At 39.4% G+C, this 24526-nt stretch overlaps 1 protein-coding gene across 1 annotated transcript in view; it reads left to right on the top strand.

Moving 5' to 3' along the window:
- Positions 1-1243: 1243 nt before the first annotated feature.
- Positions 1244-24526, top strand: part of RGS6 (regulator of G-protein signaling 6) — a 268020-nt gene continuing 244737 nt past the window's right edge. The window contains exon 1 of the mRNA XM_009279302.2: positions 1244-1327. Within this exon, the coding sequence (XP_009277577.2) occupies positions 1244-1327 (84 nt within the window). The remainder of the gene's footprint in view (positions 1328-24526) is intronic.

Below are 24526 nucleotides of genomic sequence, written 5' to 3'. Positions count from 1 at the left end.
TTGTCTTTGGGAGCTGATAACTGACAGCTGGAATGGCTTGGGGCTGTATTATACATATAATTGTATGCTATATATGTATATTATATGCTGGGGCACTTTGTCGCCTGTGGGAATGTGAAAAGTGGGTATAGAAAGGAATAGGCAAGTACCTTCTTCCTTAATAAGGGAGGCGTTTTAGTGGTGAACTGTGTTTTAGGAATGAATGTGTAGATTATGTGTGTGTGAACATACTTAGACTTTTTTGTCTCAATTTTTAATAAAATATGTTGAGATGGGACATCTCAATACTTTCAATGTTAAAGAAATGGAGCTCGTCAAATAGCTTTAATGCCAGTGTCTGTAAGAGGCAATGTTAGCTTTTAGGCTAGGAAAGGTCACCACATGGCTCCACAGCAGCATTTAATTTAAGATGTAACTTGTCAAACATGCTGGTGAAAGAAAAATTTAAAATAGGCATTTGACTTAGAATTTTAAGTGTCCTCTCTGCACTGGGCCCTTATTTTTTTTTTTTTAAACTAATGTTTTTGCCTCAAGCCTGGCATGACCTGGAGGAGATAAGGCAGCGCTTCTGTGCTTCTAGAAAATAGTTTGGGTTAAGGAGTATTATGCATGGTTGTTTGCCTGCGTCCTGCTGCCTCTTCCCGGCTGTATCATGAGAAGAGGTGAGGGAAGCTGCTTACTCTGAGCAAGCAGCTATGCCTTCCCGGTTCCTGGCTGCTGCCCAGGGGTTAGGGAGAGCCAGAAGCGGCTCCGAGTGTCTGGAGGCGACAACTGGCAGCATGGCTGACAGTCTGCTGCACCTGCTGATTCCAATGGGGTTTCACTCTGTCTCACAGCAAGCTTTTTATCCTAGGCTTTTTGTTTGAGTCTAAGCCATTTGTGCTTTATATCAAGGAAAGGAAGTGTGCAAAGTATTAATTGGCCATTTATTGAATGGGGGCTAATGATAAAAGAGCAGAGTTGGGGAGAAATGTGTGTGTGTGTGATGACCCAAACCACAGCTGTATGTGACTTGGCAGTACTCAGTTTTGGGGCATTTAGACAAATCAGTTCAAAGCATTTAACTGTCTGACACGGTGTGATAAAATCCTGCACTGGGTGCAGTCTGGAGCGTGGTTCCCTCTGTACCATCCTCGTGTGCCTGCCTTGGAGGTAGTTGCGTGTCCTTGCCATGCTCCCCTGCAGCCTGGAGTGATGCTGACTTTTGCTCCTGTCCTTGCAGTCTGAGCGACGAGAGGCAAACATGGCCCAAGCGCCCACTGATCCAAGTAACATGGAAACCGCTGACCCAGAGGAGAGTTCTCCAAATATGATAGTCTACAGAAAGGTAAGGATTTGGAGCTGTTTGCAAAAATCTCTTCTTATGTGATTGGCTTTTAAAAGGATCCCATGCCCCTTTTGAAGTCAAAGGTATGTTTCAGGCTGCTTGGATGCATAGCTGAAATAGTTTTCAGGAAAGTAAGTATTTAAAACTATAGCATTTGGGAGCTTGGAAGTCTTACTCTGTTCAGTGGAAGCATTTAAGCTTGTTAGTATAAAATATTCGATGACAAACTAATAACTTGAAATTTATAACTTCTTGTGAATAGTTGTGATGTGACTTTAGCTAATTGTTCAAGTTTACTAAGTCTAGCTAAACTAATTGTACATACCTTCCAGGTTTTATCACACTAAGCATAAAGCAGCTGGCATACGACAATCTTTTAGTACATTTTTTTTTCTATTTTCATGTTGTATTTTTTGTTGCATAATTTACAGTTCAGTTCTTTGCAGGTAGTTGTTATTACTTCCCGTTGCATTGCTTAAATTAAAAAAGAGAAACCTCTCAAGTGCTAGTGAAAAATGAATTAGACAAAGGTAAAATAACAGCAATGCATGATGTCAAAGAACATTCTTTCACCATGATAAAATGTCTTATTCTGAAGTACTTTGGAGGTAGTATAAAAGATGAAGGAAAGCAATCTATTGACCCATTTGCTAAGGCATTGTTTTACTCTGGGGTAGGTGTATCCGTTATCTATGAAATTGAGTCTTTTTGTAATTCGATGAAATAATGTAAACATTTTACTTAACCTGCAAAATGTTTCTTATGTAGCATGCAAAAGTGCTGTATGGTTCTGACAAAAATAAAATTTCTTGCATGGCTCAAAGAAGCTACCATTCTGTTAACTCAAGAGCTACAATGCTAGTTCAAATCAAGTTTCCTTGCGTAGTATGATCCTGGGTAAAATTTATATTCACTCATTTTTACACCTTACAAAATAGTTATAAATAACTAAAATATGTTGGGTGTACAGGGTACTGTTTTCTGCTTGCGTGACTGCAATCTCGATGACTTTCATATGCTGAGAAAATAATTTAGGTTTCGTATAGAGCATAAGTTGTTTAAAGTGTTACTTTTTGATAACCATAATTTTGGTTTAGTTGTTGCATATTTGGTTTGGGATCTGGAATTGTTAACATGGGAAAATTTTCTGGGTAATGTGTAGGCTTGTTTGTTTTGAATGTGTTATGAACACAATTTGGCTGCTAATTTGGAAGTAGCAGTAGTCAGTTAGTCAGATTATCTTTTTAGAACCTGTTTGCTGAGAGGTCCAACGCCCCAGCAGGTTGAAGCAGATAGAGGATATGAAAGAAGTTTCTGGTTGCATGATCTAGAATTAGGGCATTAAATCTGTGACTCTGCAGAGAATCCACTTACCTATTCTTGAAAACATTGTTTTATTTGAATGTGCCTCATTTTTTCTATTCATCTCGTGGTATTTCTACTTAAGGATTTCTCCATTTCTTTGCCTTTTAGTGTTTCATTATTGTCACTGTAGAATAAGGCTCGCAAGTTCTGCGGTATCAACGGGGAACGTACTCATACCATTTGATTCATCTCTCCTTACTGGTGTTCCTCAGATTTCAGTATTACCAGCCCTTCATAATACAGTCATCTGTCAAAATACAGTTATGTTTTAGAATAGCATGCCCCATGCATTGTTCAGTAATACTGTATTCTGTATTGTCAATATTAAACTAATGCATGTCTGTCAGGTTTTTTGTTGAGGGGTTTTGTTGCTTCTGTGAATAGGGTTAATATTACCTATTCTTCAAAGTTAATTTCCATTGACTTTCTAAATCTAATTTACTGTTTGATATTAGCTATATGTATTACACATCAATTATATGTTCCTTAGTGTTGAGAAATCATATGCAAAATCTGAGACAAGACTTTTATTCTCTTGATTATCTCTCCTCTTTCCAAATGAGTGTTTAGCTCTTCATCTCTTATTTCCTTTCAAATGGCTTGATTGCCAGTAATGAATGAGAAAAACACTGCACTGGACTCCCTGAAATACAGAACACAATCTGCCAGCGTACCGTACAGTTCAGGGTTGGTGGTGTGTCACAGCAAAAGAAAAGGTTTGCTTCTCACAGCAGGGATCCCGAGATGCAATTGTTCATCCCCCTAAGGAAGAAGAAGTAAGGGTGGGCTTCAATAATGGGACCACAGTAATTCCTGCTGTGTCAGCTGTTTTGTTGCTTGTCATAACTGTCATGTTTGTGGGTTTAGAGGGAGGAAAGCCCTACAAGTACAACACCAAGTTGTTCATGCTTTCTTTACTGAGACTCACTGAAGTCTATTTGAAGTTCATAAGCCAAGAGGGTGGTTGTGGTAGCCTGGCTTTCTTTATAATCACTAGCAAGAGATACACGTATCTGAAGGACAAATCAGATCTTAGGTGGTGCTGAGTGTCCCTTTGGAGCAACCTCTTGTCTGTTTTGTTTAAGGAGAAGAGCCTAGAACAGGCTGTTCTCTTTACTGAGGTAGGTAAAACTAAGTAGGATGGATTTTGGCCATTCAGAACAAAATAAACTAATTTATTTTGACTCCAATTAGTTTGTGATATTCTCTATGGACTCCTGCAATCAAATGGATTCTAACTGCTTTGATTGCTACAGCAGATGGTCTCAATGAGATAAGTCTTATTTTCTTCTACCTTCAGGGTTAACCTTTTGGGGGCTGATATTTATCAAATTGTCAGGCATGGTATTTTTTTAATCCAAAATGCTCAATGTTGCCCTACAGTTCTGGAAGACATCTGTGTGTGAATTAGGTAGTGCAGATGCACTCATTAGGGTAAGTAGTGTTTAGGGTGTGATTTGCCTCACCCTACACTTGTTAAAATGAATTGTACCCTAAACTACATGACTCATTGACTAGGTCTCCATTGACAATCACGGGTGCCTCAACACCTAGCTGTCAGGTACTTATGTCATACGGTACACATCTATAATTAAGCAAGCTGCATCCCGCTCCTAGGATTTGTGCTTCCTCTCATCTCTCTTTATGTCTCAGTACTTAGCCCTGGGCTGGTTATAGGGCTACGAGTAGCGCCACAGTAAGGATATGCTGTCATTTATCTTGTGTGGCGTAGTGATATCTAATGAAAAATTTAAGGGTACTGCAGAAATTGCATTGCTATTTGAGTACTGCTCTGTGAGTAAAACGTAGGAACCATGTTTTCTTTAATTGGTCTGGCCACATCTGGAGAAGATGGTGATGTATTTTTTTTTGTTGGGATTACTACTAGCAGTGGTACGTGTGAGTAAAACGTAGGAACCATGTTTTCTTTAATTGGTCTGGCCACATCTGGAGAAGATGGTGATGTATTTTTTTTTGTTGGGATTACTACTAGCAGAGTGGTACGTAGTGCTTAAAAAGACTGTTTGAAATGCGCTACCCTCCTTTTCATGGGAGCAGGTAATGTCAATACACAAGGGCTTCTGTGGAAGTGAGTGACATCCCAGTCCTCACTTTGGTCTGTGAGTGTTGTGTGGGTGCTGCAGCACGGAAGGAAAAATGCAATAAAAAGCCAATGATAAGAGAAAAAATGCACTCCAAGCAAACAGTAACAGAAAATATCAATTGACTTTAAACGCCTGACACATTCCCTTGAAATCCAGCTACCCTTGATTGCCTTTCTGGCTTCCAAGTGCTGGTTACTATGTCCCAGGGGCCCTTTGGCTCACTGTTCCAATAATCCAGGTCTGAAAGTTCACCTTCTGCAGACCATATTGAAAGACAAATCGTTCATGGACACCTTCTGGCACCAGACCTATTACCAGAATAATCTGGCAAATCAAATCTTCTTACAGAAAGGATGGTGGAAAATTGTCATGTCACTGAAAGAAAAGAAACATTGAAATATTTAGGGCTTAACTAAATAAGAACTGAAAATACAAATAAGGAAGAATTGTTTAGGAGTACCTGGGGAATATAATAAGAAGGATGAAAACACAGAAACGAAAATCTAGATTGGATAGCAAGGCGTACTTGTTCCTGAGAGAGATCTCTTAGGATGGGGAAGAGTTCGCAAACTGTACTGTTAGAGATGCTTAGAACCACTGTGAGCGTGCATGCTCTGAGGGATATCAAAGGGTATTGTCAAAGAAATGACCTGGATTATCTGATGGTACACTTCCATCTCTGCTGAATTTTGCCAGACACATCTTTTATATCTGCTTGCTAACATTGGCACTTAGTGAGTTTAAGTTTTGAATTTTTATGGTTACTCATCGTAAATCTTTTGAACAAGCAGGAAAATCTAATTTCCAAAGGCAATTACTGTTCTAAGTAAATGTAATACAAACTTGCAGCTGCCACAAGATGCTTTCAGAAAAATCTGGGTTGTTTGCTACCTTCAGTACTTGGCAGCCTTACCCCCTTTTTAAATGCTGGTTTAAGAACTGAATTGTAATCGTATAAAAAAAAAAAAAATTGCAACTTTACATTAGCACCTTTTCTCCAGGCAGATTCCAAGGTTCCAGTCGTGGCAAATAGCTGGAGTGTTGCTGTCAGACCTGGTCCAACGTGGTGATAGGGTGGGAAATGGGAGATCAAGCAGTTGTGAAGACAGATGTAAGCATGCAAAAAAATGTATGGACCACAAAGCAGAAAGATGGGGGAAGAGACTGTTGTTAAAATTAGCTGTTCAGATAAAAAAAAGATAATGCTGGTATTGGGAGCTTGTCAGAAGACCAAGACTACTATTTGTTTGCTCTTAAGTTGTGCTAAATAGCACATGAAAAACTATCTCAATAGGACCCTGTCCAAGCAACCAAAAGCAGACAAAACCCATAAAGGTATAGTCCAAATGGCGACTTGTTGCAAATAAAGAAAAAAAGCTGCAGTATGTTAAAATGAGATGGATTTCATGCATACAACTTTTATACTTTAACAAAAGCAGTCTGTACCTTTTTTGAGGTTTCCTAACCCTTTCAAGGTTTTAAGAGGTAACAGAACCTAAAATGCATTTAAACTGAATACTTTTGGCATTCTTTTTATTTGTCTCTTGAGTTATATTTTAGGATTCTGCTGCATGTAAAGGCCTTCAACCTTATTTTTGTACATGAAATCTGAGATTCTCACACATTTGCTTGTTTTGTAACTGGTTCTTTAACATAAAACTATAAAATTTTGATGATAATGCATGAGTTGATAACACTGCAGACCTGTAGTCTTCAAATTTTACCCAAAGATTTTTCTGTACTGTCGTTAGAGATTACTTTATGGCATTTTAAGCCAGCTTGCTCTTGACATTTCCTGATTTTTACTCCGTTTCCAGACTAAAAGCAGTAACCCAGGATTAAACTAGGACTGAATTTGAGAGTACGTATCAGTACTTCAGGAATTGAAACACGCACAATTTTTAATAAGTAACACCCCAGCTAGCACTGTTCATGTTGGAAGATAAATTTAAACCTGATCTTGTTACTGAGATGGGTTAACATATAGGTTAGGCAGCAGGGCAGCTTTAACTCTGCACTTCTGTATTGCACATTGAAAAGGAGGTTTCAGTTAATTTATCACTGCAAATACTCATGTGCCTTGGCTGTAAACAAAAGTTGACCATTTCTTGAAACCTTGCTAATTTCCTTATCCAACTGATTTACTGTGTCAACAACTTTTGGCTGCATAGGGTGTTGTACAGAGAGGGGGAAATGCCTGCATGCAAGATGGGCTACTTGTTAAACTGTGGCTGCAGTAAAGGCAGAGCTGGATGGTTTTTATCTAGGAGATTCCCTCTTGGCATTTCCTGTAGTAACAGGTGTAACATTCAATAATTCTCCTTTCTGTACCTCATATAGCAAAATCTTGGGGAGAGGAATCACAGTAGTGGCATTAAATTTAGTCCTACGGAGAGAGAGAGGCTGTACAGTGGGGGACAAAGGTGGGAACAGCTGTGTGCAAGAGATCTGTTAGGTGGGAGCAGCAGAGAAGAGAGACCTGAGTACACTGGTACGTCATGGTCCAGTATTGTGCAATGGCAATGAAAAACACAAATATAATCCTAGAGTGTCTTGGAGAAATATTTCCAGGGGAGTGACCGGTGTCAATAGTATTATGCAAAGGGCCAGTGATATGGCCTCATCTAGGTCATGGTGCAGTCTTTGTTGTCATCTCCTGTCTGTCAGAAAACGTGACCTGGTTACACAGGATGGACTAGAAACAAGTGGCTTATTTAGCTGAGCAAAACAAAATGAGGTAGGAGAGATGTAATTACTCTGCAAGAGTGCTCTAAGGTATAAATATCAGGCAGGGAGAAGACCTTACTAAGCTGAGGATAGTGCTGGCGTGCACACAAATTTTTATAAATTTCTGATTAATAAATGCAATGTGGGAATTAGGAGGTGGTTCCTAATTCTCAGAAAAGTGGAGTTCTGGAGCAACTGCTGCATGGAGTAGTGTGGCCAAGGAGGCCAGCTGGTTTTAGGATAGGTGTAGGCGTGTTTTTGAAGAGGCCTGTGTGACATCATTTCTTGCAAAAGTAGAGAAGGAGACAAAATGAGCCAAGAAGTCTTTATAACTTTGTTTGTACCTTCTTCAGATCACCTTGAATAGAGATAAAATACCTGCAAATACCCTTTATTCATGCAAGAGCAAACAATTTGTACTGCTAAAGTTTGACACGTGTCGGTGTCCTTGAACAAAGCTAATGCCACTGACCTTGACTGTAGCTGTCAGGGGAGCCTTGTGGTAAAGCTGGGGACTGTGGGTTTGATTTCTGCATCTGTTAGACGTGTATGAATGATTAATGATCTAAGGCATTAGTGTAAAATTGCAAGAAGTTAGTGCCCAGAGGGCTTCAGAAGCTGACTTGCATCATTGTTTAGACACAAATAAAGCTGTCGTACAAATGGCGGGAACATGTTTTTAGAGTCAGGTGGAGGTGATTCACCTGCAGGAAGGGCTTTTGGACACTTTGTGGTTTGTTGTTTCTTTCCATCGTTTGTCTTGCAGTAATAGTTAAGACTTAGCTGAGATTAAAGATGCAGATTAGTAGGTGGTGTGCAAAGTTACAAATAGGGAAATGCATGTAATGTGGTAGGTAGGTAGACCCTCAAATAACTATTTTCTTGTTTCTCTTTTTAGTTATATAAATACATAACTATACACACATGCACGCGCACATACTCACATGCCTTTGAAGTAATGAGGATGAACAAATAATCTTTATGTTTTTTCCTGGCTATTTAGTTTAGCCTAATATAGGAGATACATTCTTAGAACATATATAAGATATATTAAAAAGATATGTATATTATTTTCTTATATATCCTATATGCCTTAAATCTTTCCATTCAAATAATGCATGCATAGAATAATTCGTTTACATTTTACACATATGAATCTGTCTTTCTGATCTTGGAAAAGGTAGCCTTAGCCCTAGTGTAAAGGTGGCCTTAGCCCTTGTGTATTGTATCCCTCTTTGTAGTTAGTTATTTTGGTGATAAGCCTATAGCTATCTCTCTCTTTTTTTTTTTTTTGTTAGTTTTCTCCATATTCAGAAATAGTTGTCTTATTTAAATTTATTTAGTTTTCCTTCCTCTCTGGCTCATCTTTTCTCTGCTCCTGTTTGTAACTGAAACAAACTGTCTCTTGCACCCATAAAAGTCTTAGTGATCTATTACTTTAGCTGTTCTCAGAGGCAGAAAAAAGACGAGCCAGGACCAATAGCTATGATAACGTCAAAGTATATTTTTAGCAAAGCAACCAGTGCAAATTTAGAATACAGAGATAAAACGGGAAGGTTCAGCTAGAGGGTAAGATTATGCTATTCTAGCTGTAGCACTTAATGCCATGCATTTTTCGAAACGGTTCTCTTTTATTCCCCCGGCATCTTTCTTGTGTCATTCTCTGTGTATTTGTTGTTGTCAGCATCTTAAGTTATGGTCCTGGAGTATTTTCACTATGTTTGTTGATTTACTTTTGCATGTTGTTTTGGGCAAGATGCTGACTATGAGTGTTTTCTTTCTGCCTAAAGCATTATTTTAGCCATGGGATTGTTTCATTTATTAAAAACAAAACAAAGTAAAGTAGTGAAGTAGTAGAGAGCTGCCAGCCCGACTCGTTCCAGGAGGCAGCTATTTCAGATGCAGTCTTGAACCCTAATATTAAGATGAAAGAAAAAAGAGTTTGGATGGAATTGGATGAAATGCATATGAAACCACGTTTTTTTGTTTTGTAATAGAACTTCAGCTAAACCCTTATTCTATCCTGATTAATAAAATATCACTTCAGAGGATCATGAACTTCTTTCATAAGGCTCTGCAATAAAGTTTGAGTGGGAGGATTCATTTCAATAAATAGAATTACACGTGCGGGACCATGAAAATATGCAAATGAAGTGCCATTTAAAAACTCATGTTTTGCATCCGAAGACATTTTGAAGCACACTTTCTTTTTCTCATGAGAAGCTGTCATACCATGTTCAAGGGGAAGCAATTACTTTTATTCTTTATCACTGCTGTTGTTGTCCTGTATCTTCTTTTTCCTTGTCTCTCTGAAGTTAAATGAACTGAAGAAAACGAAAAGTAACCGGTTAACCAGACACTGAAGTGCACAGGTCTGCTTAACAAAGAATTATATTCTCATTGAGTATATTTGATATTTTAGTTCAAAGGCTACATGTCTTTGGGGGGGGAGGGGGGGGAATGAGCAAAGGTGTTCATTTAGATGTCTCCCTACTTTGCTTTTCTTCGATGTTAATGGAGCTCATTAATATTACCTTGCATTGAAGTGTGTGGAAATTATACTTTGGACCAATAAATCAGTGCCTCTGAAGGTAAAGTGATACATATTTGTAAAGTGAAACATATTTGTGGCATACACAAGAAGAAATGACAAAATATTATATGTATTTTTCTAATGCTTTAATTGAGAGTACAATGAGTGGAATAGGTAGGAAGAAGAATTTAATCAAGGAACATGTTAATGAATTATTCAGATCTCTTTCTTGGTTGAGAGAGAAAGCAGATCAACTTCAATTTTGTTCATATTTCGGTTTTGTAAAACTGGGGTTCTGTGGGATTGAAGTCAAATAGAAATGGTTCTATGGTTATGTTTTTAAACTCTAGATGGAAATGGTTTTGTGTACCAGAGTCATCTCAGAGTACAGTGCTGCAGGTGTCACTTCTGTTCTCCTCCTCTACCAACTATTTTGAGTTGTACTTTTTCCCCATTTGATGAAAATAGGTTTGGTGGCCATCGCATATTAAGAATTTTCCTCTCTGGCTCTGTTACCATTTCACATGTTTTTTCCTTATGTCTTACATTAGTTGGCAGTTTTAGCAAGGAGACCTGGAACTGGAGGGCTGTGGAGGCTGTTTAACAACCTCTGTATTTGCGAGCACAGTTCTCCTCTGCTTGTTGGCATGACCATTGCTGCAGGAGCTGTTTTGGTGGTGCCCCAAATAAAGGGAATATTTCATTCACTGATGCTATAATTGGATGTCTTTCCCCATAAGTAAATCCACACAATTTTGTTAAATGTGGGCTTGTAGCTATGTACAAATTAGCTCATTCAATAACTTGCACAAAGTGTCACATAAACCTTGGCAGCACTGGGTTCTTGTCACTTGCACTGTTTCCCACTGGGCTCTTAATAGTAAAATTAACTGGAGCTCTGTTAATTATATTTTTTCTATGCATGGAAAAACAGAGCTACAGTAAATGGCACTACTGTTGTCTGTCTTTATGCTGAAGGTAGTCTAACCATTGTCTTGTATCTAGAAAGTTATCTGTGGAATAAACAGTGACTAAACCCACATGTTTTTTAATAATGTGAAAGCATCTGTTCTTTGGAAAAAGGGAGCCGAAGTGCTTTTTTCCTTGGTCCTCTTACCAGGAAAGGTGACCTACTTTGGTAGTGACTTTTTTTTTAAGTATTTTTGACTGGAAAGCACTTAAAACATGTTGAGTTTTATAACAAGTTTTCCTTTCTGCATGCAAGAAAGAAACCTCCGTTTTCTTTTCCAATGATAAAAATGGTATTTAAGTTGTTTATAGTGTATTTAGCATCAGTGGTGCTCTCTTCCTCCCACTTAAGAGATGTCTGAGAGTTTTAGGGGGCATAGGAAAGACCTTGACTCACACTTGCATGAAATTGTGACAGGCTAAAAGTTTTGTGGCGGTGGCCTATGCTCTGGTTCTGTCTTTGCTAAAATGTTCATTTTGTGTGTGTCTGACATTCGTGGGTAATAGTGTTTGAAGGAAGAAAAGAGGATTGAAAGAGCATGCACCAAAAGTAGGCAGAAAGGATAAATGAACTGAAAGGGTGATGCATTTTAGAGAGACGGTTAAGACTCAAGACTGCTTTCAAAAAACCAGTATTTGTTGACTTAGAATTGCAAGAGAGATTTAAAAGTACTTAAAGCATTTCTTCAGCAGTCTTAAAAGTATCTGACTCTACTTGTGGGCTGCATGCAAGCTCTAATTGTAGTCTGTTGCTGTCATTGTTATCTTTAATTGTGTAAACTTGATTTATTTGAGAAACATTTGGCCATAGAAGGAGGCCTGAGTCACCTCTGAGGTCAGGCAAAAGCACACTGAAGCTACGTGCTCCTACTCCATTTTGCAGTTTCCTGATCCCCCCCCCAAAGTGTTTCATTTGACAGTCTTACCATTCTTATGGTGTAGCTGTTTTAAGTTAGTGGAAATTAACTGAAGGTTGGGTGCCCTTTAGGCCACTGTTGTCTCAATAGCACTGAGTTCATCTGTCAGACTGAGGGAGAGCAATGAAGGGGAAATGTGGTCATGTGCTGGGTCATATACCCTGTGGTGGACACTGTTTTACTCCCCTGATTTTGATGCATTCAAGTTGAAGTGCTGAGAAAGAGTCAATGACCAGAGAAACCATTTAAATATGTCAAGTTGCAGAGAGCTTCTTGGGGCGTTCAAGGAGAAGCAGCTGAGATGCTTCTTTCTAAATGAATTACAAAAACATGCAGGAATGAGTAAACTGGCTCTGTTACTTTAATTATTTTATCCCTAGTGTATTAATTTTTTGCATACTGATTATGGCAGTTGACCAGCTTTCTCTGTGGCAGCTGTGCCACTCCAAGAGTATTTTCAGCAAGGCAAGCGAAATCCTTAGACTGGGAAACTGGTTAATGGAGGGAGATTGTAATGAGAGAGGAGGCGGCTGTTTTAGCTTCTAGGCTTACAACTTGCAGCCAGACTTGAATCTAAAGTGTAAGAAAACAATGACAATTTGCCACCTCTTTGTGGGTCTGTTGGAAATCATTTCATTCTGGTTGATTTTGTAGCAGACAGACACCCCTTGCAAAAGAAATTACCCTGGAGACACTGTAGTAGCATGAATTGAGATGTCCAGAAAATACCAGTCTGTCCATCTTGGCTCTGATAGTTTTGGGTTCTGTATCCACAGGACCTGACAGTTTGATCCTGTGGGAAATTAGCAGTTTAGAAGGGAAGGCAGCAGCTTCAGCACAAAGGAACCTCTCTGGCTCCCTAGGCACCCCCTCACCTTGCCAGGGTTAACTCCTGAAGGGGCTTCTCGGATGTTCTGTTTGTCCCCCTGGTGCTCAGCAGTTTGGATAAAAATCACACCCAGATCTTGAATTATCTTTCAATTTCACTTCAACAAAATTTGAGAAGAGCTCTTGGAAAGTCAAAACTCAGCCCTTGATTGAAGCTGGAGAGTGCCTGTGAGGTGCACAAGGAACCCCTCGTTGTCTGTGGTGTTGCCATCCATGAAGTCAAAGCTTCACTAAGTACTGGCTGCCTCTGATTAAAAAAAAAAACAAACCAAAAAAACCAACAAAACCAACCAGAACCCCCAAAACAAGAAAACAAAACACAGAGAAAAACACCACCAACAACTGAACAGAATGAAGCTGGTGGTGAGTATGGTGAAAAATGCCTAATCAAGTAATTTGGGATTGCTGAAAAAGGACTTTTCCACTGCCTATAGTGAGCAGTTTGTAATTGCTAAGAGCAACAAGGTGATAGTCAATGTGTTTGCTTTTACCTGGAGCACTCAGTGTTTCATCTGTTTTATGATATTCTGTCTTTGGTAACCCAGCGACCTCACCATCTGTGTCCATATGTATTTACTAAGTTTGGCTTTTGTGTGGGTGTGTTTTCTGCTCAAACATTGCTGCCTTAGATCTTAAGCATTCATTGCTAATGCTGGAATCTGATCCAAGAAATGTCTTTTTTACCTCTGTGGAATGCTTAGTATACAAAACTTGAATTACTGACGAAATGTTTACCTAATGGAAATCAGTATTCTCTTCCTGGATTCCTAAGGATGAGACCTTTGAAAGAAACATTTGAAATATTTAATAAGAATTGTTGTTCATTGTTAGTTCACTACGTTTGCAAGCAGCTGAACAAATAGTTGAATCATTATAAAATGGCTCTATAATTCACAGAGAAACCAAATGCTGAAAGGTACATTTGTTTGGGGATATCAGGATGAGAATCTTTTTATTTAAAGAAACTGTTTATGAAAACTTGTGTACAAGGTATCAGTAAGGATTTTTATTGTGTTCCTGGTGGTGTGTTTATCAAATCCAGAGGTGAAGACCTAGACTAACTCCAGTATTGCAATGCACCCACCCAACACATTACCTTGATTTAAATTCTTTTGCTGCCTCATTGAGGGCAGGTGTTTGAACTTAATCCTGTGGCATCAGGTGCGTGTTGTCACAGCTGGGCTCCTGACTTCTGTTGCCTTTTTTTTCCTCTTCCTCCCATGACTTTTTTTTTTTACAAATACCTTTTCTGTTTTGTGGAATGAAACAATATGTCAAAACCATTACATTTTTTAGAAAAGCAATCTTGTTTATCATCCTTATTATGGGACTGTTGCAGCAGTGGTGTAGGAACTTAATTTCTTTCTTACAGTGAGACCAAGGGGCTGGGAACTTCAGCGTTTTTTTTTTTAATTCATATTCTGGTCTGATGACTTCTTGATCTTGGAAATTTTTCCAGAAACATCACAGGAAACAGATTCTCTTCTCTGTGGCTTCCTAGCTGAAAGTGGAAATGTGTAGCAAACCATTTAGGTGCATGTCCGAAGCTGTCCTCCAGATCTTGGCAGACATAGCAGGTCAACTAATCAGGGAGCTAATTGAGGCTATCACTAATTGTTTACTCAGGACTGCAGAGAAGAGCTTGGAACAGGGCAAGTGTTCCCAAATAAGTAACAAGTGATAGGACAAGAGGAAATGGCCTCAAGTTGCGCCAGGGGAGGTTTAGATTGGATATTAGGAGAAATTTCTTCACCGAAAGGCTGGTTAAGCATTGGACCAGGCTGCCCAGGGAAGTGGTTCAGTCACCGTCCCTGGAGATATTTAAAAGATGTGTAGATGTGGTGCTTAGGGACATGGTTTAGTGGTGGACTTGGCAGTGCTAGGTTAACAGTTGGATTTGATGATCTTAAAGGTCTTTTCCAACCTAAATGATTCTATGATTCTATGTTGGAAGAGCAATATATTGAGGAGAGATGGGTTAAAATTGTGTAGGAAGAGCCTCGGGCAAATTTGGTGCTCAGGAAGGAGAAGAGGGATGGAGGAGCACTCTTTTTCCCATCAGATCACGTGTTGAATTTGGCTCACCGTGACTTTTAAGGTAATGCTCCCATAAAAATTGGACATTCCCATTTGGTGTGGCTAATGCTTTCGTGCTTTGTCTAACCTACCCCGGACTCCAGAATGACAAAAGCATTTTTGCGCTGAAGCAGGTAAAGCTTTCGGGATCTTTCACCCCCGCTTCTTGTCCTAATTAAAGCCAGAGTGCTCTTTTTCTCTTAGGTTCATACAGAAAGAAAATAAAATTTTCCAGAGAGTTCTGTAATGGAAATAAACTCTCATCTATTACCGTGGAAATCAGGTTAAGTAAAAGCAGGGGCTCTTGGCCTGTTTTATGCAGGTTCCTTAATCATGACTTCCATTTCTGTTATTACTTTGGGTCAGAGCATGAGTAGCCAGGCCATGGGTATGGAATTCGAAATTTATTTTTTACACATTGCTGAAATAAAAGCTTCTCCTTGCTGAAAAATTAATTACTGAGTGTTCCAGCACCTTATAAGATATTTATATGTTCTCCTGAGTCCTGTTTCTTCCTGTTTCAAAGTGCTGTCTTGAGAGCAGTTCAGGCGAGAGAACTGCTCAGCTGCACTTCATAGTCTTCCTCGCTGCCAAGGAGTCTCAAGACGGCACTCAAAAACAAAGAGACATACTCTAGGGGAAGTATGAATATTAGATCACTCTGGTTTAATCATTTGGGATACAGTGGCCTCAATTTATGTATCTGACGTTTTGGGGGTTTTGTTGTTGTGGTTGCTAAAGTGCATCTCAAAATTGTTAAATCTAGGGTTCTTAAAGGCATTGGAAATCCCAGATGGGGTAGTGCTGTTATGGTACTGTTGTCCAAGGTCTGTGTCCAATGTGTAAAGAATTTGATGACAAAATTAGTTGTCTCTTACTTTAATGACTTTTTGTAGTGTTTTCATTGTAGTTTTTTTTCCCCCCTTGTCTTTGAAACGGAGAGAAAAGAATAATTTGCTGGTTTTGTTTCATTTGGGGATGCACAGGATAGACGGTGGCCTGATTAAGTAGCATCCTAGAGTTGCTCATTCTTAAAGGGGAAATAGTTGCTAGCATCAAATCTATTATGTAAAGAGGGGGCCCTCCAATGAAGTGGGTCAGAATATTTGTTCTGGCTGTGTTGGAGTGCCAGCATGTGAATCCATGTACTTCGTCGGTGCTGCTGTGGAGCTGCTTGGCTCAGCTATGTTCATAAAGCTGTTTTTCCGTGTTGTAATCCAAATGTTACCACTAACGTGCCTTGCATTTGTTACTCTTGACTTTCTTCGTGGTTTAGCTACCTTAGTGCCTCCTCTGAATGAATGAGAAGCTGTCATGGTTTCCAGCATCTGAACCGTGTAATATAATTTCTTTGAGAGGCTAGTGCAGACTTCAACAGGAGGGGAAAAAAAAAAAATATTTGCATCTGATGAAGTTGATATGTTTGTCAGATTCCGTTTACTGAGCTCCATGCAGCAGGATGGACACATCAAATAAAGACTACAACTCTACTGGCAGTGGTGGTAGTAGTAAAGTGATGATGTACAAAATATGTCTTTTGGAAGCAGTGTATGTGCAGAGCTAAAATGAAACCTCTCATGGAATACCTCATTATGGTAATTTACGGAAACATGAGGATTACATCTTGTTCTGTGGAGAAGCAAGGAGACAGAATAATGCCACAGGTTAATAAGTCCCTCAAAGCCAATTTTAAATATGAGGAAAACGCTGTAGACCATCCTTTTTCATTTATTATGCCTGGCTGGGCAGGCAGCGTAAGGTAAGTCAGCTTCTGTGTGGTAGCATTTGAGCCTATGAGGACAGAACCACGCCGCTTCTGGTGGGTCTTAATGCTTTGAAGCCTGATGAAGTAGTGATGCTCTCTATAAATGAGCACAGGGGCACTGGGGGAAAAGAAGCACGTGCAGATGGACTGCAGAGGTACAGGGGGACAGCTTGCTCCGCTTCTCAGGTTACTCCATTGTTGCAGCAAGCGCTCTCCCAGGGCGGGCAGCTGAAGGAAATGTGTATGAAGTACAGCCAGAGTCTGTGCTGGTGTTCCCAGCTGCACCTTCAAAGTTACTGTCTTGACACCTTATGTAAGAGTGGAGGGAAACCGAGGTTGGTGGCCTTTCCTGCTCCGAGGTGGTGCAGGGAATGTCACCTTAGGACATGCACATTTTGTCTCTGTCTCCTTCAGGTCGTCTGTGCAAGAGGATCTTTATAAGTAATGTGACATAAGAATAGGTATAGGAGGATCCAGGAGGCTGCTTAGTGTGCACGTTTGTTGCTGACCTCAGTGTCCATCTGTGCCTGCCTTGGTTCCTGGGTGGTATGTGGGGAAGCTGGGGACCCCTTTTAAAGCTAACAGGTCTTTTAGCTTATACAGAAGCTTGCCCTGTGCCTGTATCCCAGTGAAAATGTTTGGAAGAAGCAGCTGACACTACTTATTTGTATGCAAGGCAGCTGAAGCATCGGTAGTACTAACAGCATCAGTGGTCTTGGTAATCTGTCTGGATCTATCAACAGAGCCTTTGAGAGCAAAGCTTCAAAGAAATAAGTGCAAAAGGCTTGTGTTACAGTCTCTGGGTAGTGAATGCATTGAAGGTCAGTTGAGGTGTTTGACATCATGGTGATGCTGGGGACAAAGGGTGGCTTTGTAATATTGGGAATGGGGAGGGAGGTTTGATATTTTGAGCTGTACAGGGTACTGTCCTGTCCTGCTGCCTTCCATATCATCTGTGCTTTTTCTCCCTATAGGTCACACTGCTGTCTCTGTTCTGTCACCTGCCTTTTAAGTTACTGTGTCTTTATTCATGGTTTTGGATTGTTTGTTTGTGCAAAAGCCACATGTTTGGATACCTTGTTATTGCTGATTGAACTAACATCATTGACATCAAACTTGCAATATGAAGCTACAGAGGAAATTAAGCGTGTGGCATGCAGCTTATTCTTAGTTTCCTCTACTTTTTTTTTTTCATTTTAATGATTTTGGGAGTGCTGAACTAAAGTGGCCAGTAGCTTTCAGTATGTAGTTTAGTCTCAGACAAAATTAATATCTCGCTTTAGCCTACTATAATTCTGGAGGAAAGTAATTTAGTGGTAATAATGTTAAAGAATCATAGCTAAATTTGCTGAATTGGATGTGCCTCTGTAGAATGGGGCTTCTTTCTAACTAATGGGTTCAAATTAAAATGAAATAAATACCCATAACATTTCTAGAGATTTTACTGTACATAGTAATTTCATAGACTACTGAAATGCAGCCACTCTTGGTTGAATAAGTATAGAGTTCAAAGCTGAAAGCTGTTTAATATTGAGAGCGGAAAGTGTTCTGTATGTGAAGATGCTGTAGAAAGATTTGGCTGGATCAAAATGTAGTAACTCAAATAGCTATTTGTCCCAGATGTTGGGACTGATACCTTTACTATAATTAACAAAAATAAATATTCAGTCAGTAGCTGACATTGAAGTCTGAGAGCTGCCTTAACACCATACTGAGCAGGGGATTTGATCTTACCCAGTGTATTACCAGCACAGGTTCTGAAGCACACCACATCTACTTTGGAGTTCTTGCACCTACTAATTGGACTTTTCCTTGCAAAAATGCTAATTCAGATTTGGCTGTCTTTAGGATTGTTAATGGCTTAACCCAAAACTAATTAAAGTCATTGGATATGCTCCTCTTGCCTTCAGCAAACTTTTGATCAGAACTTGTGCTAGTACAAATGAAAAGGGTTGCTGGATTTTGCCCTAAATAATTTTCTTGTAAATGAAGAAAAGTGTGTGTGTATGTATGTATATTTTGATGTTTGCTGAGCTATATTTATCCTTGAGTGTCAGCTGTGAATGAAAAGAAGTTCAGATAAGTAAAAAAGTTAAAGTCTGTTTTTACTGAGAGGCCAGCTCAGGTATGGTAGGAACCAGCGTATTCTTGAGGGGTTTTTAAAGTTAGGGCAATATGATTGTTAAAACCTGAGATCTGCCACCGCTGTGACAGGTAGCAAGGAAGGTAAAGCTTGATCAGTGGAGAGCTTCAAGTCCAAATAGCACGGTCTACCAAGATGATCGGGAGCTTAGAGCACGTGTCTCATGAAGGCAGGCTGCGGGAGCTGGGCTTGTTGAGCCTGGCAAAGAGGAAATCTAATAGCAGCCTATAGAGGATTGAAGAGTAATTGCAAAGCTGATGGAGCCAAGCACTTCTCCGTAATGCCAGATGATATAACAAAGGACATGGGCCATGAATTACAGCTTGGGAAGCTCAGGTTGAATGCTAGGGAGGGAAAATTTCGATAGGAGAGCAGTGCTGCACTGACTGAGTTACCAGAGGGGCAGAACGTGATGTCTGAGGAGGTTTTCTGACCATGGCAGCTTGTTCTGGAAGGGACTGTGGCTGAAAGGCTCTCCTGTGCTCCCTCCTGGCCAACCTGGTTCTCTAGGTGCACTTCTGAAAATGGGCAAAAGGGACTTGTGAAAATAAAGGCTGTAGCCCTTTCTACTACCTTCTGCATATTCTGTCTCAGCATGTGGGAAGGGGCTGGCAGCTGCTGGTATCACTCTATGGCATCATTCTAATTTGCTTTAGGCAATAAAATTGTTTTACATTTGATTATTGAATCCTTCTAGAAGTGTCCAGCAGTAATATAAATTCTCTCCATGATTTTTGCAGCAGAAGACTGGGCCAATTTTTTTTAGTAGTTTTAAGCTTATATCCTCTATATGTAATTTCTGAATATTAATATGATAGGAAATTAAGCAGGAAGAGGAAATTTAAGAAGAGTAACCATTGGACTATTAGATATAAGCAGTACAGAAAATGTCCTCTCTTAGTAAAGGCTGCATACATATGCACAATATTCATTTTTGCATGTATAACATAAAGGTGTGTGCATACATATGCATGTGTATATGTCCGGTTTTTGCATAGGTACAGTATATGAATATACGTGTGCAAGTGTGTAGGGTTTATCATATTTGAAAAGAGAGGGAGAAATATCCCATGATGTAGGTAGTGGAGAGAAATTTCACAGATCTGGGATTCTGTTTTTCTTCAATTCAGTTGTAAAAGAGAAAAGAGAGGGAGAAATATCCCATGATGTAGGTAGTGGAGACACAGATCTGGGATTCTGTTTTTCTTCAATTCAGTTGACTTCACTCTGCCTCAGTCCGTTCCGAAAAATATCATTTCACAGATCTGGGATTCTGTTTTTCTTACTTCAATTCAGTTGACTTCACTCTGCCTCAGTCCGTTCCATGAAAAATATCAAAAGCACTGCTTTTCCTGTATCATTGCCTTCCTCTATCAGTGACTTCTTGCTAGTACAGTTTGCCAGAAGACAGCTCATGTTTTGTTTTTGAGAAGGCTTTGGCATTTCTTTCTGTTCTGATGCCAAGGAAAACCAAGACACTATAAAAATATCAAAAATGAAATGAAGATGCTCCTCTAGAGTCGCTATCCTGGAATTAAAATAAAGTCATAATCATGTTGCACGAAAGCATTTCTGCACTTAAGTAGTATAACTTAAGGCAATAATAAAGTTCTTGTAAGTTTTGAAGTATCAGATAACTTATTAGGTGAGTATCCTGTCCTGGCTAAAGCTTGCCCTGAGTCCCAGGTGTGGTTTCCACTGGCCCTGCAGGCAGGCACCTTGGGAAGAGCCCAGGGTCAGCACTTCTGGAGGAGCTCTGCCCCTCAGCACAGCCCCCTTTTTGTTCTTTAATCACCAGTATAAATTTGCATTAATAAACTGAAGACATCGCTCACTAGCCTTTAACCTATCATTTTGCTCTGTCATTAGCTAAACTAGTCAGTTCCTGCTGTGCATACGAGTATTTTTCTCATTCTACAGCCTCTTGTCTATGACCACTTCCCTTCATTCTTTTTCATTTGATATTTCTTTTTGCCCTGCCTTACTTAGGTTAAAAGCCTTAACTTCTAAAGCATTTTTAAAAAAAAAAAAGCTCTGCAGAAGCCTGTTAGCATTACTACATCCCCTCTGGCATCCTGTGTGTGTATTTTCTACCTATTCTTCGGAAGAGGAACGTCCTTTCTCTCTGTGCCTGTGCAGCACTTAGCCTAATGGCCCATGACTTGAGCTCAGTCCCAGTTCTGAGTTGGGCAGAGAAGGAGCCCCATCCCAAGGGGAGATGCTTATAATACTTTAATTACAGCTGTCTTTTAAAATCAGAGTAGTGTTCATGTCCTGAGAGTCATAATGTTTTTGATTTCTTGAGATGCACATATGGTTTATCACGTAGATATAATTTTTAAAGCAAAACAAAGCATTCTTGTATTCCTATAGAACTAGAAATCAAATGGAAGAGTAACTGAAATCCTGATTAACAAAAAAGCTTACATTCTTTCTGCTACACAAATTTAAAACATAGCTAATTTGTTTGTCTCCTGTCTAGTGGTGACAGAAATCTGAATATTTAAGTGACTTTGTACTTTGAATAACTAAGGTTTGTGGAACTGCAGTTTAAAGCCAGTGGAGCAAATGGTTGCAGCTTACTGGGATTAATTGACTGTATTTCTGAACCAGCATTTTGGTTTATGGAGCTGACCTCTACCAGCTATCTCCTCTTCATCGTACTCCCTAGTGGTTTGCAGCCAGCAGGTGTATGAACTCCACTAGGTCTTAAATGTTCTTAACTGCTGAGTCCTTGCTCTTCGGTGGCAAATAGCATGAAATGAGCAACGCTTTATATTTCTAAATAAGAACTTGTGCTCTAGAAGAAACTAATAAATGTTTCTCCTATAGTTCAGGCTGGGCCTGAACTGTCTTGAGGTGCGCAAACAGGAAGAGGAGACGATGCTGAGTTCCAAGGGCTGCTTTCTGTATTTTCTTTCCCCCTCCAAGTATTGAATTATTGGTGGAAGTTTCTACTGTGACAGTGTTTGAGTTCAAAGTCCTCTGGTCAAACTTTTGCGAGTTCTCCTTCTGTTGAGGTTCCCCTCCATGTTTGCATGTACTTTACAATAGGTGGTTAAAATCTCTGTTTCTTCCCAGTCCATCGCTCTCCCCTGTGACTACCAAAGATAGTAGTTCTGATGGTAAGTAAGGTGTTATGGTGTTGGTGTTATGACTAGCTCTCAGATATACAATGGCAACCCCACCAAATCAGGCCATTCAGATTAGCACTTGCTTAATGAAGGTGAAATACCTTTTTTCTTATTTACCCTCTCAGTGCCAGATTCAAAGCAATTATATAGAGGTTGAAGGCTGTATATATAAATGTGTTGAACTGTTTATTTTTACCAGTGTGTTGAGCTCTTTCCATCCAGATTAGCTGTCTTCATTTCTGTTCCATTTGAGGAGAAAGAAAGAGTGTCAAATAACTAAATCAGAGAAGGAAAAACCCCACAACCTGATAAAATGCTATTTTCAAGCTTCTGGGGTGGTGTTTGTAATTCTGTGGGAGCTGGAGCCATTTGAAAGATAAGACTTTCAGTTTTTATGACTTGGAAAACTATCAGTGCTGCTGTTTTCCTGGAATACTGAGTTGATATATATTTAAGTAGCTAAAACTGGCCCAACTGGCCCTTTCCCACCATGTTGTAGCCAATTAATGAAACAACGTTAACCTTACTTTGGTATGGACTTGTGAGTCAGTGAACTCAAGCACTTTCCTGTGTTTTGGTTATTAATCTTAAAAGAAATTTTTCCATTATCAAGGAGATCAGTATTTCATTTTAATGTTTATAGAAATGCATCAAGAAATCCCTGGAGAACAGAAAATGGGAGGACTTTTAAGTCATTGATAAATCCCTTTTCAAACTTTAACACAGTTTACTAAAGATTCCTGCTTTGTAGTCCACATTACATAGGCTAGATCATTATTTTTGAAATAATGATGTCTTTGCCTCTATTGTCCTAATTTATCTGAAATCTTATTGTAGGATATCTATAGGAGATTTATTAACAATACATGAAAGAAAAAAGTGAACTCCGGACAATATTTTTTTTTATTATTTGCTTGTATCTAATGAGTCTGAGTTTACCTCAGGAGAATTGGTGCAAGCAAATTACGTTCCCAGCAACAGTTTCCCGCTCGTCTTGCTTCAGTCATCCTTAGAGGAGAGAGCTTGGCATCTGAACTGCAGAGCTTACTCTAAACACTTCAGGTGGCAACTTAAACTGGCAGCAGAGCAGAAGACGTGAAGGTTTATCCTGTAGCCAGAATTTTAAAACACCACTCTGAAAAACTCAGCCCCTAAGTTTTTACTTAGAAATCCAGGTATTGTAAAGATGTGATGCCTTGGATCCCTCAATGAATTTAGAAAGGAAACTCTTGAGTGTCGTTTTTGAAAATCAGAGCTCTTAAGGTCTTGGTGTCTAAATAAATGCTTTAAAAATGGCAAATTCAAATAAAAACAGTATTTGTAACCATCCAGTTGGCATATTGCATAAATAAAATATGCTGGATAAATCTGTTCACTACCATGCCAAATAGCTACAGTGCTAGCAACAGACAGTTGTCAGCTGTTTGGACTCCTGTATAGTTTAAAATGTCAATGCATTATTGCTGAATAGTGCAAGGGAAAGTATTTGTTCAGAGTCCCACTCTAAAAGTGTACTTTAGAGAGAGAAAGAGAAATGTCAAGATCAGATGGTGGATACCATAGGATTTGGCTAAGGTGCTTGACATCTAATGATGCCTTACAGTTATATTGATTATTTTGTTGCTTCTGCCAAAGAGTGACAGTGTTCTTGCCTCGATTCTTGCTGAGCAAGCAGACCAGTTTGAAATGTACTTTTCCCCATTTTATTTCACCCCTTTGCTTTTGTTACTAATTCTTTGCCCTTATCCCAACAAAACAAGTGCATAAGGACCTCAAACCTGTTAAGAAGGGAGAGGAAAGCCTGAAATATTAGCAGTTTTTGAGATCTTTAAACTTTAAGAGGAAGAATGATATTTTTTAGCATATTCCAAGATTGCCATCATCAGATGAAATGCCGTCTAGTTCATTCTCCTCTGCTGGTGTCTGAATGCTGTCTGATGTCAGCCCCACCAAGGCCATGAGAGTGCTGCCAGTTATTGCTCTAGCATGCATGTCAATGTGGAAACTGTTGTTGCAATTTTTTTGGTTTGCAGATTTTGCCAGAGCTGCATAGACGGGTACTGAAAAGATGTAGAAATGGCAATGCCTTGGTCTGAAAGCCTTGACTTTGGCCTGGTTGTTCCCATTCAGAGACCTGGATGTAATATGGGAAGTTGTTGGGGTCCTCTGCCAGGGGCCGGGTGAAGAAAGGAGGATTCATTTCTCTTGTATTCTCTAAAATTCCTTATACTCTCAACCTGGTCTTTCATGGTGAGGAAAATGGCATTTTCATCTGCCGTTGGCAGTCTCTGAAAATAGAAAGGTCTATTCCTCAAATGAGATTTCTTTTGCTTATGTTCCTTTTGGTGACTCTTCCTTCAGGATTTTGAGATTGGAGATGGACAAAGCAAAGAATGCTTCATAATTAAAAAAAAAAAAGTTCATGTTGATCCACATCCTGTTTTACCTTATTATATGGCAGCAACTTGAGAGGAACAAGTCATCACGTCAAAAATCTCTTCCACCAGAAAGGTGGAAAGCTGTAGCTGAAAACATGTCTGCATATATTTGACCCTGGTTTCTTACAGCAACAAGTCT

This window comes from Aptenodytes forsteri, unplaced genomic scaffold (assembly GCF_000699145.1).
Source record: "Aptenodytes forsteri isolate BGI_AS27 unplaced genomic scaffold, ASM69914v1 Scaffold3, whole genome shotgun sequence".
NCBI lineage: Eukaryota > Metazoa > Chordata > Aves > Sphenisciformes > Spheniscidae > Aptenodytes > Aptenodytes forsteri.
Note: the sequence above shows the minus strand (reverse complement) of the source record. Positions and strands in the feature narration are given on the sequence as shown.